Below are 11,447 nucleotides of genomic sequence, written 5' to 3' on the forward strand. Positions count from 1 at the left end.
CACTCCACTCCACTCCGCTTACAGCCTCTTCAGCTCACTCCATAATATCACGCAACGACCCACATGTAATAGATGTGAGCAGGAATATTTAACGGAGGTGAAAAGGCACGGAGCAGTTAGTTGGTAATAAAGAACGAATCTTTAAAAAAAAATGCAATTCAATTGAATGAGAATATGAGCGTTGTGTGTCAGTTAGTATTAGACCTTGCGGAATTACGAATATAGGAAAATAAAACGACACATTATTCGATCACGATATTATTCTTGAAAGCAGAATTCTTGGTACCGCAGCCCGTCGACTCGGTTTTCATCGATGACGTCACAGAGAGACACGAAATCTTCTTTACTTCTGTACTTAAAGAAAACTTTCTCAGACTCCCATTTGGACGCGAACTGTTGGTCCGTGAAAAACGGTTCCTCCGTCTGGATGTCCAACGTTTTATTTTGAAATGGTAACACTAACCTAGAAAATTATCGACTGAAATAAGTTACAACAATTATTTGGGAATTGAGATAGTCTATGTTTGTCCAGACAACTATAATCTCCTACGTAATGGCGATTTTGTTATAGTTACCTAGTAGCGTGTAGGAACATTCTATGCGGCGCGGTGTCTTCTCTGTTGCTGTACGTGTAGTCGCCGAGGATCGTGTGACCGATCGTCGTGCAGTGCACCCGCAACTGGTGAGTGCGACCTGAACCGGAGACCAGGGAACATCGATGAGAGTCGAGATGTGATAAAATACGACCGAACCGGAAAGAGATCAACGGCTTTTTAGTATATTCCAACCACAAGGGGATCGAATTGATGCGATATAATTGGTTGAGCTTGAATGAATTATATTCATTATGGATTTGCGAAAAGACGGCGTTTTGAACTTGGAAGAAACTGTTATCCACACTTTAGAAGTAAAATTAAGTGGATAAAAGTATTTTAGTGGAATAGTGTTGGATCATAAATAAAGAAATATTAATCAAGAACCGTTAGTAGTCTACAATATACCTGAGCTATTAGCAAATCGCATGAAATACTTAAATCTATGGTTTGTTTATTTTTATTCCTTCTTCTCTTGGAATAGACTATACGTAATTTTAAAGACGCGGGCCGTTACTGAGAAAGTTTCTACAGGAAAACTCAATAGCCAGTGTGTTTTGGATCGGCGGCCTTACAGACCACTAGCCTTACAGGCTACTAGAACAACGAGACGTCATGAAATAACAGCACAGCGCTGCGGGACCTGTGATGGGTTTGAGCAGCACCACGCTGGCGGGCTGCCCGCAATAGGCGCCCGACTCCAGCGCCAGCACGCGCGTGTGCGCCGCGCGCGCTGCGCACGGGGGCGGCGCCGCGCGCACCGCGCGCATCCGGTGCGCGCCGTCCGACGACTCATCTACGCCTTGAGGATGAATACAGTATGATGACTATGGTATATTTTTATTTTTTTCAGATTTTTGAGATTTGTGATATTTTGCAAATAATCCTATAAACGTATATAACCAATCAGCTCGGTAGAGTTCGATAGGGTTCAACTCGCACTGGTTGGGGGGTCAGTCTTAAATACATGCCACTCGTAGCTTTTATTTTGACGTGATTTTTGTGAGTAAAGTTTTGAAAAGATCTGGTACGACAAAGAAAACTATAAAAAATCTACCTGCCATCATAATTTTTAATGATTAAGTAAAGTTGGAAATTTCATGTTTTGAACCATATGTAGGTATGATTGTGAATGTGTGTGTGATTGTGAATGTATGCGTGATTTGTGAATGTGTGTGTGATTGTGAATAAAACTACAAAAAAATATTTTTTCCGATCAATGCAAATAACGTTTGATAGCTTACGGTTAATTCGAATATCAAAACTTAAAACGAAGTATTTTAACTGCAACTCCTAGAGATAATGTGGCAACATTATTTTACTAAATGACAGTAAGAAGTGATATTTTACTGCTGTTCATTACAGGCCGTAGTATAGATTTTAGGGTAGCCACACACGAAAACGTCACGACGCGACGAACACGTACGAACGTGACGTATCAACAAACATCCATAAATGATAGCTATAGATTTAATCTAATAATGAGTAAAGTATATTCTGATTTGATTCTTAAAACAGCCATACTGTAAATCTGTAACGCGGCCCCGAGGCCAGGATAGCTTTGTCATACATTTACGTCACGACGTCTTACGTTACGGTATCGTGACGTCACAACGCATTTATTGCCAAATTTCATTAAGATACCGTAAAACAAAGTGAAAAGTCTAAACTTTCACGTTTACTTTGAGAAGTAGATATATTATTTCTTCGACCTTGTTCGATTGGGCATTACTCTGTGCTCTGTGTTTGGGGAGAAAAGTGTCACAGGTCTGTTCAGCACAACTTACGCACATTAATACACAAAAAAAAAATGAAATACATACTGAAGAAATGAGCCCAAGGCTCTCTTGGTTTTGTATTATTATTATAAACAGAGGGTACCATACTTATATTTATAATTTTCACACCTATTACTCTTAAGAGAGGAGAGAATACCGAAAAATTTATTGTAATGTAAAGTTTTAATGTACCTCGTATATATTCACGCCTTAGTGGCTCCAACTAGCACTCACCAATTGCGTATTTAATATCCGCCACATCAAACTGAAGGTGCCGTCGTAAGACAGCCATGTAATATTTCCTCGTCAGCCTCTTCTCAAACAGTCTGCCAACTCTAGCAGCAGCCTTTTTATTCTTGGCTATACAAAGAACACCGCTGGTTGAGTAATCAAGACGTTGGACGAAATGTAAAGGATTCAATGATGTTGAGAGATGGGAGTCGTGTGATGCGATGTGGCACGCTACTGTGTTCTGGAAATCCAAAATACTTTATTTTATTTCATAGTTTCGCAGATTGATAAACAGAGTCATTAGTCACCACCTAACATAGACATTGGCTCTGTAAGAAATAATGACCATCCCTTACAGCGCCATCCACACCAAGCTTGGGAACTAGATGTATGTGCTTGTAATTACACATCACTCGACCTTCGAACCGGAACACAATAATACTAAGTATTGCTGTTTGACAAATGACGGTAGAATACGTAATGGTGGTTTCTACCCAGAAGGGTTTGCACGAAGCGTTACTACCAAGTAATAATTATAAATGTTATAACTAGCTACTCGTCTCGTCTTCGCACATAGGGTTTACATAACATAGTCTATGGAATGAAATAATAGGGTATTCTACTATGTTTGAAACAGTACTTCAAAACGTTAATTTTTCTAATACAATGGCACAAAAAAATATATTTCGGCAAAATAAGCACGCATTCTTGCCATAAAATTAAATTTTAAACCTTTTTTATTCCCGCTAAAACGCTATCAGTCATTTTGATGATGTCAAATTGTTAAAAACAACAGTCATGTATATACGACCGGTACTCATTCAACGTTAACAGCTATAAATATTTGGTGTTTTTTGGGGAAATAATAGATTACAATCGCTTTCGTTGGAGTGTAATATACAAATACTAAATTAAAACTCCAGAAAAGTTGTTTATCAAAGTTTCAGATGATAGAGAAATTACAGTTTTTGCCTATCTGACGCCACACCATGGCGGCTTGTGTTTTGGGTCACGTGATATATACAAAAAATTACGACTGCAAGTTGCAGTTAACAACAAAAATATAACCTAAAATTGACTTATTTGATTTTTATAAAAATTGTATTTATGCTTAGGTACCTGTTTAGAAACTTAGTTTGCTTACCTTTTCATTCTCATCGTTTGCGTTAATGAACATATCAAATGGTTTATTGACAATAACATAATCGTCATCTTCGTGTATCTTTGTGACGGCCATGTTGATTACTCACAAATCCAAATAAAAAAGTTAAAAATGTAAAAATGTCGAACTCTTGGGATTTAGCTGTTCAATTTTTATGCTTGTTACAAAGTGTGATACCCTCGGACATAAATGCAAAAGGAGAGTTTGAAACGCCGTCTGCATAGCTCTATCAAGAGTGGCGTTCAGTAATTCCTCCAAATGCATTTTGTCTTGGGCTTTATAATAATATTTTTTTAAGATATCACATTTGAATAGATTTTTCTTCTCGCAATTCTTTAGAAATTATTGAGAGACGTTTTCTTTTTTTTAATAACAAAAAAATCGTTTCAAAAAGTTGTTATATATTTTTGAACATCAAACGTCAATATAGTAACTAAAATTAAAATTTCGGTAGGCTTTGTTAGCTAAGTATTCAGATTATTTTGAAATTTGTTGTATTTTAAATGAAAACGAAAAAAATACATATCATATGAGCATGATATATAAACCATAAAAAAAATATAATTATTATCATGTCTTCAATTTTGTTAATACCCAATTTAAGGTTATCTGACAAAAAAATGAAAAATGCTCGGCTTTCTAACGTCTGGAAATATTACTGAAGTTAAATTATAATAAGACTAGCCACTTCTTATTATTTTTAATTATTCATGAATTTGCTTAAGGTACTTAATTGAATAAGGATTAATGCTGTACTGCTTAAAATCGCTTCGTAAATAAGCCATTATTTCGTAAAAAGTAAAGGATGAAAAATGGTTGTAGGTTATTCCTAAGAGAAAGACATATGTATACTATCAAGGATCTTTTTGTAGACCTTTATAAGGTGTATAATACTGTAGGACATTATTTTGATCTAACTCATAAGCTTTAGCCAACGTTTGCCACGTAAGCACAAAAAAATGTGTTTATTTAGGTCATCACATTAGAAATCTCTGAAATGATCAGGGTTTCTTTACTATATTATGCATGAATAATACATATAAACCTTCCTCTTGAATCACTCTATCTAGAAAAAAACAACTGCATCAAAATCCGTTGCATAGTTTTAAAGATCTAAGCATCCACAGGGGCAGACAGATAGCGGGAAGCGACTTTATTTTATAGTATGTAGTGATCTATAAACGTATTGTATTGATAACAATTAAAAAACAAAGCGGCGTTGCCTGTTGGCAACATTTAACAAACGCCAAATGTCAAATTTATGACAAAGGGCATTCTTGAATGCAAGAGGACGCTAAACTATTTCAGAAAAAAACAATACAATCAATATTTTTTAAAAAATGAATAAATGACACTTGGACAACATTTAGGAAAATATTAAAACATAAAAATGGAGGAATTGTGTACGGCTTGTTTATGTTCAGGGCGATATTTGTCTTACATCGCAGGAACAGATTTACAACAGGCTTATATCCAAATATTAAACGAAATTTCTGTAAGTAAATTTTAAAGTTAACTAAAAAGATATATTAAGAATATTTATTTGAATAACTTCATTTATTATTTATTACAATTTAATGTTTCTGTAAGTTTTAAGCTCTTTATGATTGTTTGTAATATTTGAGCGGTTTTCAATATATTTCTGAACAAAATCTTACCGAGGTAATGCAACATAAAAGTCTTTATAATATTTAATTTTTTATTAATGAATGAATCCTCCAAATAATAAAAACATTTATGATTAATTTAACAAAACACTTCGTCTAAATATTTTCGTTTTTTTTTCTAAATGTCACAATTTTTTGCATATATCACATAGCATGTAAGGAGTTGTTACTTAAGTTTTATGTAATAGATTTCAGAAGACATGTTGTCCCTTTGCATCCGACTCTGTTGGGAGTGTAAAGCTATGCTACATCGCTACATAAAATTCAAGAGGCAAGCACAATACTGCTACAAAGAACTACTGGATTATGTGAGTCTTATATTTTTTTTATTGGAAAAAAGTTACAGTGTGAACTGGCAGAGCAGTCGAACGGACAAAGCGCTAACCCCTCCATAGGACCTTTCCTGCTCTTCCTCTTCCTATTTATTTGCTTTAATAAAAAAACATTTGAACTCAGTAGTTGTTAATTTAATACATAATATAATTTAGCCAAATCACCTTAATATATGTAGTCATGCAATTTGCTAAAAGCTAAACTATATTACATATCACTGAAAGTTCTTGATTAATTATATTTCTATTTATAATAGAGCAGCGTGGTGGAATATGCTCCATACCTTCTCCTCAACGGGAGAGGAGGCCTTAGCCCAGCAGTGGGAAATTTACAGGCTGATTATGTATTTATAATACAGTACTATTCCACTCAACTATTTATATAAACTTTGTTTTACTTCCAATGTAATAATAATAATAATTTATTTGTTTAAAAAGAAGCTTATATATATGAGTTTACAAAATAACTACGACTATAATTAAATGAAAAAAATAATATTTCCGATGTTTCGATAACAACTTCATCAACATTTAAAATGCCATTATTTCGAAATACCATTATGAATGGCATAGATTATTCAAGCTCTCGACCAGTAAATTCACGTCAATTAAAACAAATGTTATTTATTTGATTATTTTCATCATCTAGTTGAAATATACCTCAGTATGCTCGGGCATTAAATATGTAATAATTCCTAATTTCAGAACACAACAGACCTCAAGCATGTACTAAAAAAGGCTCCGAAGATACAAATGCATTCCGTACACAATATAAGTTATCCAGAGTTTGAAGTTAAAGTTGAAATTGAAGATCTTAATGTTAAAGACGAGGTAACAGATGATGACGACACGCACTATGAGCCGGAGACATTTGTTAACGATTTAGTCGTTGATGATGACATTAAAGATAAGAAAGTAAAAAAAGTAAGTCGTTGATTTTCGTAATGCGTAATTAGTAAAATTCTTATACCAATATGAATTAAACTTGTACAAGAAGATGCAGCGTGTTTCGGAGAAGGTTTTAGTACATAGTCTATACTAATATTGTAAAGCTGAAGAATTTGTTTGCACGCACTGATATCAGGAACTACTGGTCCAATTTGGAAAATTATTTCCCTTATTCAATACTAAATATTACATCAGCAAAGAACAGCAAAATCCTTAGTGTTACATAAAATTTGTAACAAAAAAATTGCAATTTGTAACTTGTGTAAAAATAACCTTATATATATATAACGGCGAGCCGGCAATATTGTTTGGTTCGGGGTCATCATCTTCGTCATACATATTCACAAATAATACAACAAATCGATAGCTGGATTATCGTATATTGATTTTTACAATATTTCATTGGCCGCGACCACATCTGTCTTCTCCTTCTTGACAACTGACATTTTATGTTTTTCTAACGTTACAAAGAGTTATTGACTTCACTGGCCATCCAGAATCAAATCTCAAAACTTAGAGATTACAATCAAAGTATTTAATTATCTGACGCTGCGACATATATATATAGATTTATCTTTATAGATAACAAAAAAGAAAACAAAACAAAAAGTCAAGTTAAAAAAGAAGAAAATAGAAGTGAAGAAGATAATAAAAGTAGCGAGTGACGTTGAACCGGAGTGCCTTGAGAGTGAGACGGAAAACAAGAAGTGGTTTGATAACGAGACTGATGCATTTAAGTGTAAGGACTGTGGGACGGTGTTCAAAGATGAGATGGAGTTACAGAGTCATATTGATAGTGAACATGCTGTTGAGGTAGGAACCCTACGGTTTAATATTAAGCTGTGTTAATAAGCTAAGGTGACCACTAGTTTATGTATGTATCATCCAAAGATTAATGGTTCATAATTCATTATATGTTCGGTGAAGGAAATAATTGTGAGGTAACCTGTTTTTTTTTTTGTAATAGGTATTAAAATAGCAAAGGTACGGTCATCACTGCCCATAGACATTTGTACTGTGAGATATATTCAATGATGTAAACGTTCCTTACGTGACTGATACGCTACCAACATTGCGAACTTGTACATGTAATACTGGCTCACTCACCCTTCGAACTGAAACACAACAGTACTAAGTATTGCTATAAATTGTAATAACAAGTAATTAGAGTCGCGCGGTGCAGAAAGCGAGGTCGTTACTTTATGTAATTTCGTTGCATTGATTGCATCGTCATAAGTCTAATCCACAGAACGGTATTATTACGTGTTTATTTACCGGATAAGGCAAGTCGTTAATGTAAACGAGGAAAAAATATTGACCAATAAAAGGCCCCTGTGGGACTCTCATATGTACCGGAGCCCCGGGAAGTGTCTTAATAATAAATTTATTCCAATGAATTCGATTTCTCGACTACGATATCGGAAGATTAAGAGTTTCTTCCTTAATTTTGCCTTGATCAAATTTGTTACCAAATGTTTCATGTTGATTACAATCAAAAGGCTTAGATAAGTCTCAAAATATCACTAAAACATCTTGTGTCTTCACAGACGATTTAAGAATATTTTGAACTCAACGCTAGTGTCTGTTATTGGGTTGATAACATCTTTGTTATTATCATGACATATCATTGATATTTATCAAATTGAGAAGTGTTGTGCACGCGGTTTTTCGTTTTTGAAGTTCCGCTTTTTTTCGCGCTTTATGATAAAATGATGAGAGTGTATGAAAACTACACGAAGAATAATTTAAGTTAAAGTTAAACAGAGGCAGGGCGACATCTGGAATCGGATGTCAACACCGATATTCAATCCGAATATCCGTTACACAACCGATGTCACAGAAATCGGATATCGCCCGTGCATAATTGATACACATGTGACAGAATTTAATTAAAATAGACTCATGCGTGTTTCCACAAAATTTTCCTTCACCGCCGAGATTATAAACACAAACATGGAGATTCGGTAGTGCTTAAAACGTACTCAGATAGCTTCTGTTTTCGATTCTATATTTTAATTTGCCCTAAGACATACTACTCCATAGAAAAACAGGTCAAGTTTAAATATATTGGTGCCAATGCTTGGATCGAGTTCTCTGTATATAATATTTCCGATGTTCAGGAAGCCGTTCAGAAGAACGGCGTGAGGCCGCGCAGCAAGGAGCAGCTGCCGGACAAGCCGCAGTGCGTCGAGTGTGGGAAGATCTTCAGCTCCAGAAAGACTTATAGATATCATCTCAAGTAAGTCCGGTTTAATATGATCACCTAACTGATTTGTGCAAATACAAGAGCACTCACATACGACCTTTTGGAACAACAGTCGCTACACTCGGTCACTGATAAATGTATTTGTGTTACAGTGTACTTCACAAAGGACAGAACCGTTATCCGTGTCCGAGGTGCGGGAAAGTTTACCAGTGGAAATCGAACCTGGGACGGCATATGAGGAGTCATAAGGTAAATTTGGAACTTTAATAGGCGTTTACTCAGCTGTGGGATATTTTAATGAATGAGGGAATTGTCAACTTGGGGGCGCGTGGTCACCTCTCTTCGAGTGGGGGGTATGAGACATGTCAAATATTGTTAAAAAAAACAATTTATGCTGTAACTTCGAAGCTTCGCTTGGCACATACAAAGTTTATATAGTACATATAACTTTAATGGTTCTCTCGGCACCAGAAAAACTCACAGTCTACTTGATTTTTTTGGACATCTTCAACAATTCTCGTCATAGTTCAGCTTATTTACACTAAACTTTAATTAATTATACACCTAAACCTTCTTTGTGAATTAATCCATCCATTGGTGCAAACTGTATGGAAATCCCTTGTGTAGTTTATGAGTTTAGCGCGCTCAGACAGACCCATACATGACCCATATCTCTGATCCCTGACGCAGGCGCGGGACTCCGGCGAGCTGCACTGCCGCACGTGCGACAAGCGCTTCGCGTCCGTCGCCACCTACCGCCAGCACCTGCGAGTGTCGCGCCGACACGTGGCCGAAACCGACTTCACGTGAGTGCACACACAAACCTCCCCTGTGCAGGAGCACAGAGCTTAATGTCGAAGCGACTAGAACGCATCTTAATGGTCAAATCATGAATAGCCATCAAATTCCAATTATGTTGTTTTGTACAACTACAGTACGACCTTCCCCCTCCTCTTTTTAACGTCCGTAAGACTTACCACTCTAAAATATACAGTAATATAAATACATAAAATAACAACGGTGGTAGAATGACGCGTGTGGTACGTTTTGATTTGGACCCCCCATTTACGATCGTCGCGTTCAGTTTTATGTGCAACGAGTGCGGCAAGCGGTTCGTGAACAAGACCCGCCTGCGCGACCACGTCGACTGGGAACATCTCAACAAGATCAAGTTCCGCTGTCAGCTCTGCGACAAGGTGAGGGGGGCGTTGCGAGGTAGGGAGGTGTGATGATATTCGGAAGTCTTTTTTTATAATATTTGAAAGTAGACGAGCGAATGGGCTAATTGTAAATGGTCACCTATAGACATTTGTTTGCACTGTTTGACGATAGAATATCTGATGAGTAGGTGGTAACTGCCCAAGAAAAATCTAGCTTAACACATTCACGAATTTGAAATGAGCTGACGTGTCCTTTGCGTGTCTGTTCCAGCCGTTCAAGTGCCACACGTCGCTGTACGTGCACATGCAGAACGTTCACAGGAACAAGGAGAAGAAAGACAACCTGTGCCACGTCTGCGGGAAGTCCTATCAGGTGAGTAAGCATTTTCTCAATATGATAATGACGTCCTCGTTGTAGGTTTTCAATCAAGTCTAAAGATTTTTGTTTCTTTTTTTTATAATATGGGTACGCGCACGAGCAAATGGGCCACCTGATGGTAAGTGGTCACCGCCGTCCATAGACAATGGCGCTGTAAGAAATATATTAATCATTTCTTACATCACCAACCTTGGGAACTAAGATATTATATCCCTTGTGCCTGTAGTTGCACTGGCTCACTCACCCTTGAAACCGGAACACAACAATACTGAGTACTGCTGTTTGGTGATAAAATATATATATATGCTAAGCGTGTAAATATGTCTGTACGCAGAACGCAGCTAAGCTAAAGTACCACATAGTGGCGATGCACACTAGCGAGACGCCGTACTCGTGCGAGCAGTGCAGCGCCGCCTTCGGCTGGTACTCCTCGCTCTACCGACATGTGCGGGAGGTGCACTACAAGGTAACCAGACAACACCGCCCCCCCCACACACATAACACTTGTCTTCATTATTTAATTAAGAGAGCAAAATACTCTAGAATAGATAAAATAAAAATATTTGGTTTGGATTATAAACAAGTGCTTGAAAATTGTTATTTATGTTTTTCAGATGAAAATTCAACCGAAGAAGACCAAGAAGAACAAGAAGACATCGGCCGAGCTGCCGTCCCCGGGGCCCGTCTAGCGCAGCGCTTTATAATAAATAATATACTATAATGTTTTGGTCGTTTCACTACCTAATACCAGACAGTCTTCCTACCTGATAAAGGGTTTTAGTACTATTTCCATACCGAATTTCATCAAAACGCGTCAGTGGTTTGACCGTGAAAGCGTAACAGACAGACAGAATTCGCATTTATAATATTAGTATAGATTTTTTATAGATATTAGAGACGCTGAACTAAATCTTCTAGTTTCGTATCGGAGTGTCCCTCAAGGATCAATTCTTGTTCCATTTCTCTTCCTCGTTTATATAAATGACCTACC

At 36.6% G+C, this 11,447-nt stretch overlaps 2 protein-coding genes across 2 annotated transcripts; one reads left to right on the plus strand and one right to left on the minus strand.

Moving 5' to 3' along the window:
* Window positions 1–258: 258 nt before the first annotated feature.
* LOC113402775 (RNA pseudouridylate synthase domain-containing protein 1-like) lies at window positions 259–4,137 on the minus strand. The gene is made up of 5 exons (XM_026643088.2): window positions 3,747–4,137; window positions 2,606–2,843; window positions 1,237–1,395; window positions 576–693; window positions 259–463 (listed from the first exon to the last, which is right to left on the minus strand). The coding sequence occupies exons 1-5, from the start codon at window positions 3,837–3,839 to the stop codon at window positions 259–261; spliced, it is 813 nt and encodes a 270-aa protein (XP_026498873.2). The 5' UTR covers window positions 3,840–4,137.
* Window positions 4,138–5,011: 874 nt separating this feature from the next.
* On the plus strand, window positions 5,012–11,179 carry LOC113402771 (zinc finger protein 383-like). Its single transcript, XM_026643083.2, has 11 exons — window positions 5,012–5,259; window positions 5,620–5,739; window positions 6,469–6,687; window positions 7,294–7,524; window positions 8,832–8,950; window positions 9,070–9,166; window positions 9,608–9,723; window positions 10,002–10,113; window positions 10,349–10,450; window positions 10,791–10,922; window positions 11,071–11,179. The coding sequence occupies exons 1-11, from the start codon at window positions 5,155–5,157 to the stop codon at window positions 11,143–11,145; spliced, it is 1,428 nt and encodes a 475-aa protein (XP_026498868.1). The 5' UTR covers window positions 5,012–5,154; the 3' UTR covers window positions 11,146–11,179.
* The last annotated feature ends 268 nt before the right edge of the window (window positions 11,180–11,447 follow it).

The sequence above is a fragment of the Vanessa tameamea genome, chromosome 31 (genome assembly GCF_037043105.1).
Source record: "Vanessa tameamea isolate UH-Manoa-2023 chromosome 31, ilVanTame1 primary haplotype, whole genome shotgun sequence".
In the NCBI taxonomy this organism is placed as follows: Eukaryota; Metazoa; Arthropoda; class Insecta; order Lepidoptera; family Nymphalidae; genus Vanessa; species Vanessa tameamea.

Excerpts from the sequence above, each read along its gene's own strand:
- LOC113402775 (XM_026643088.2), bottom strand. The coding sequence starts at position 3,839 with ATGGCCGTCACAAAGATACACGAAGATGACGATTATGTTATTGTCAAT. Across the intron at positions 1,396-2,605 it reads GGATATTAAATACGCAATTG|GCGTAGATGAGTCGTCGGAC; the intron begins GTGAGTGCTAGT and ends TTCATCCTCAAG. Across the intron at positions 464-575 it reads ATGTTCCTACACGCTACTAG|GTTAGTGTTACCATTTCAAA; the intron begins GTAACTATAACA and ends ATAATTTTCTAG.
- LOC113402771 (XM_026643083.2), top strand. The coding sequence starts at position 5,155 with ATGGAGGAATTGTGTACGGCTTGTTTATGTTCAGGGCGATATTTGTCT. Across the intron at positions 5,260-5,619 it reads AAATATTAAACGAAATTTCT|ATTTCAGAAGACATGTTGTC; the intron begins GTAAGTAAATTT and ends TTTATGTAATAG. Across the intron at positions 7,525-8,831 it reads ATAGTGAACATGCTGTTGAG|GAAGCCGTTCAGAAGAACGG; the intron begins GTAGGAACCCTA and ends TCCGATGTTCAG.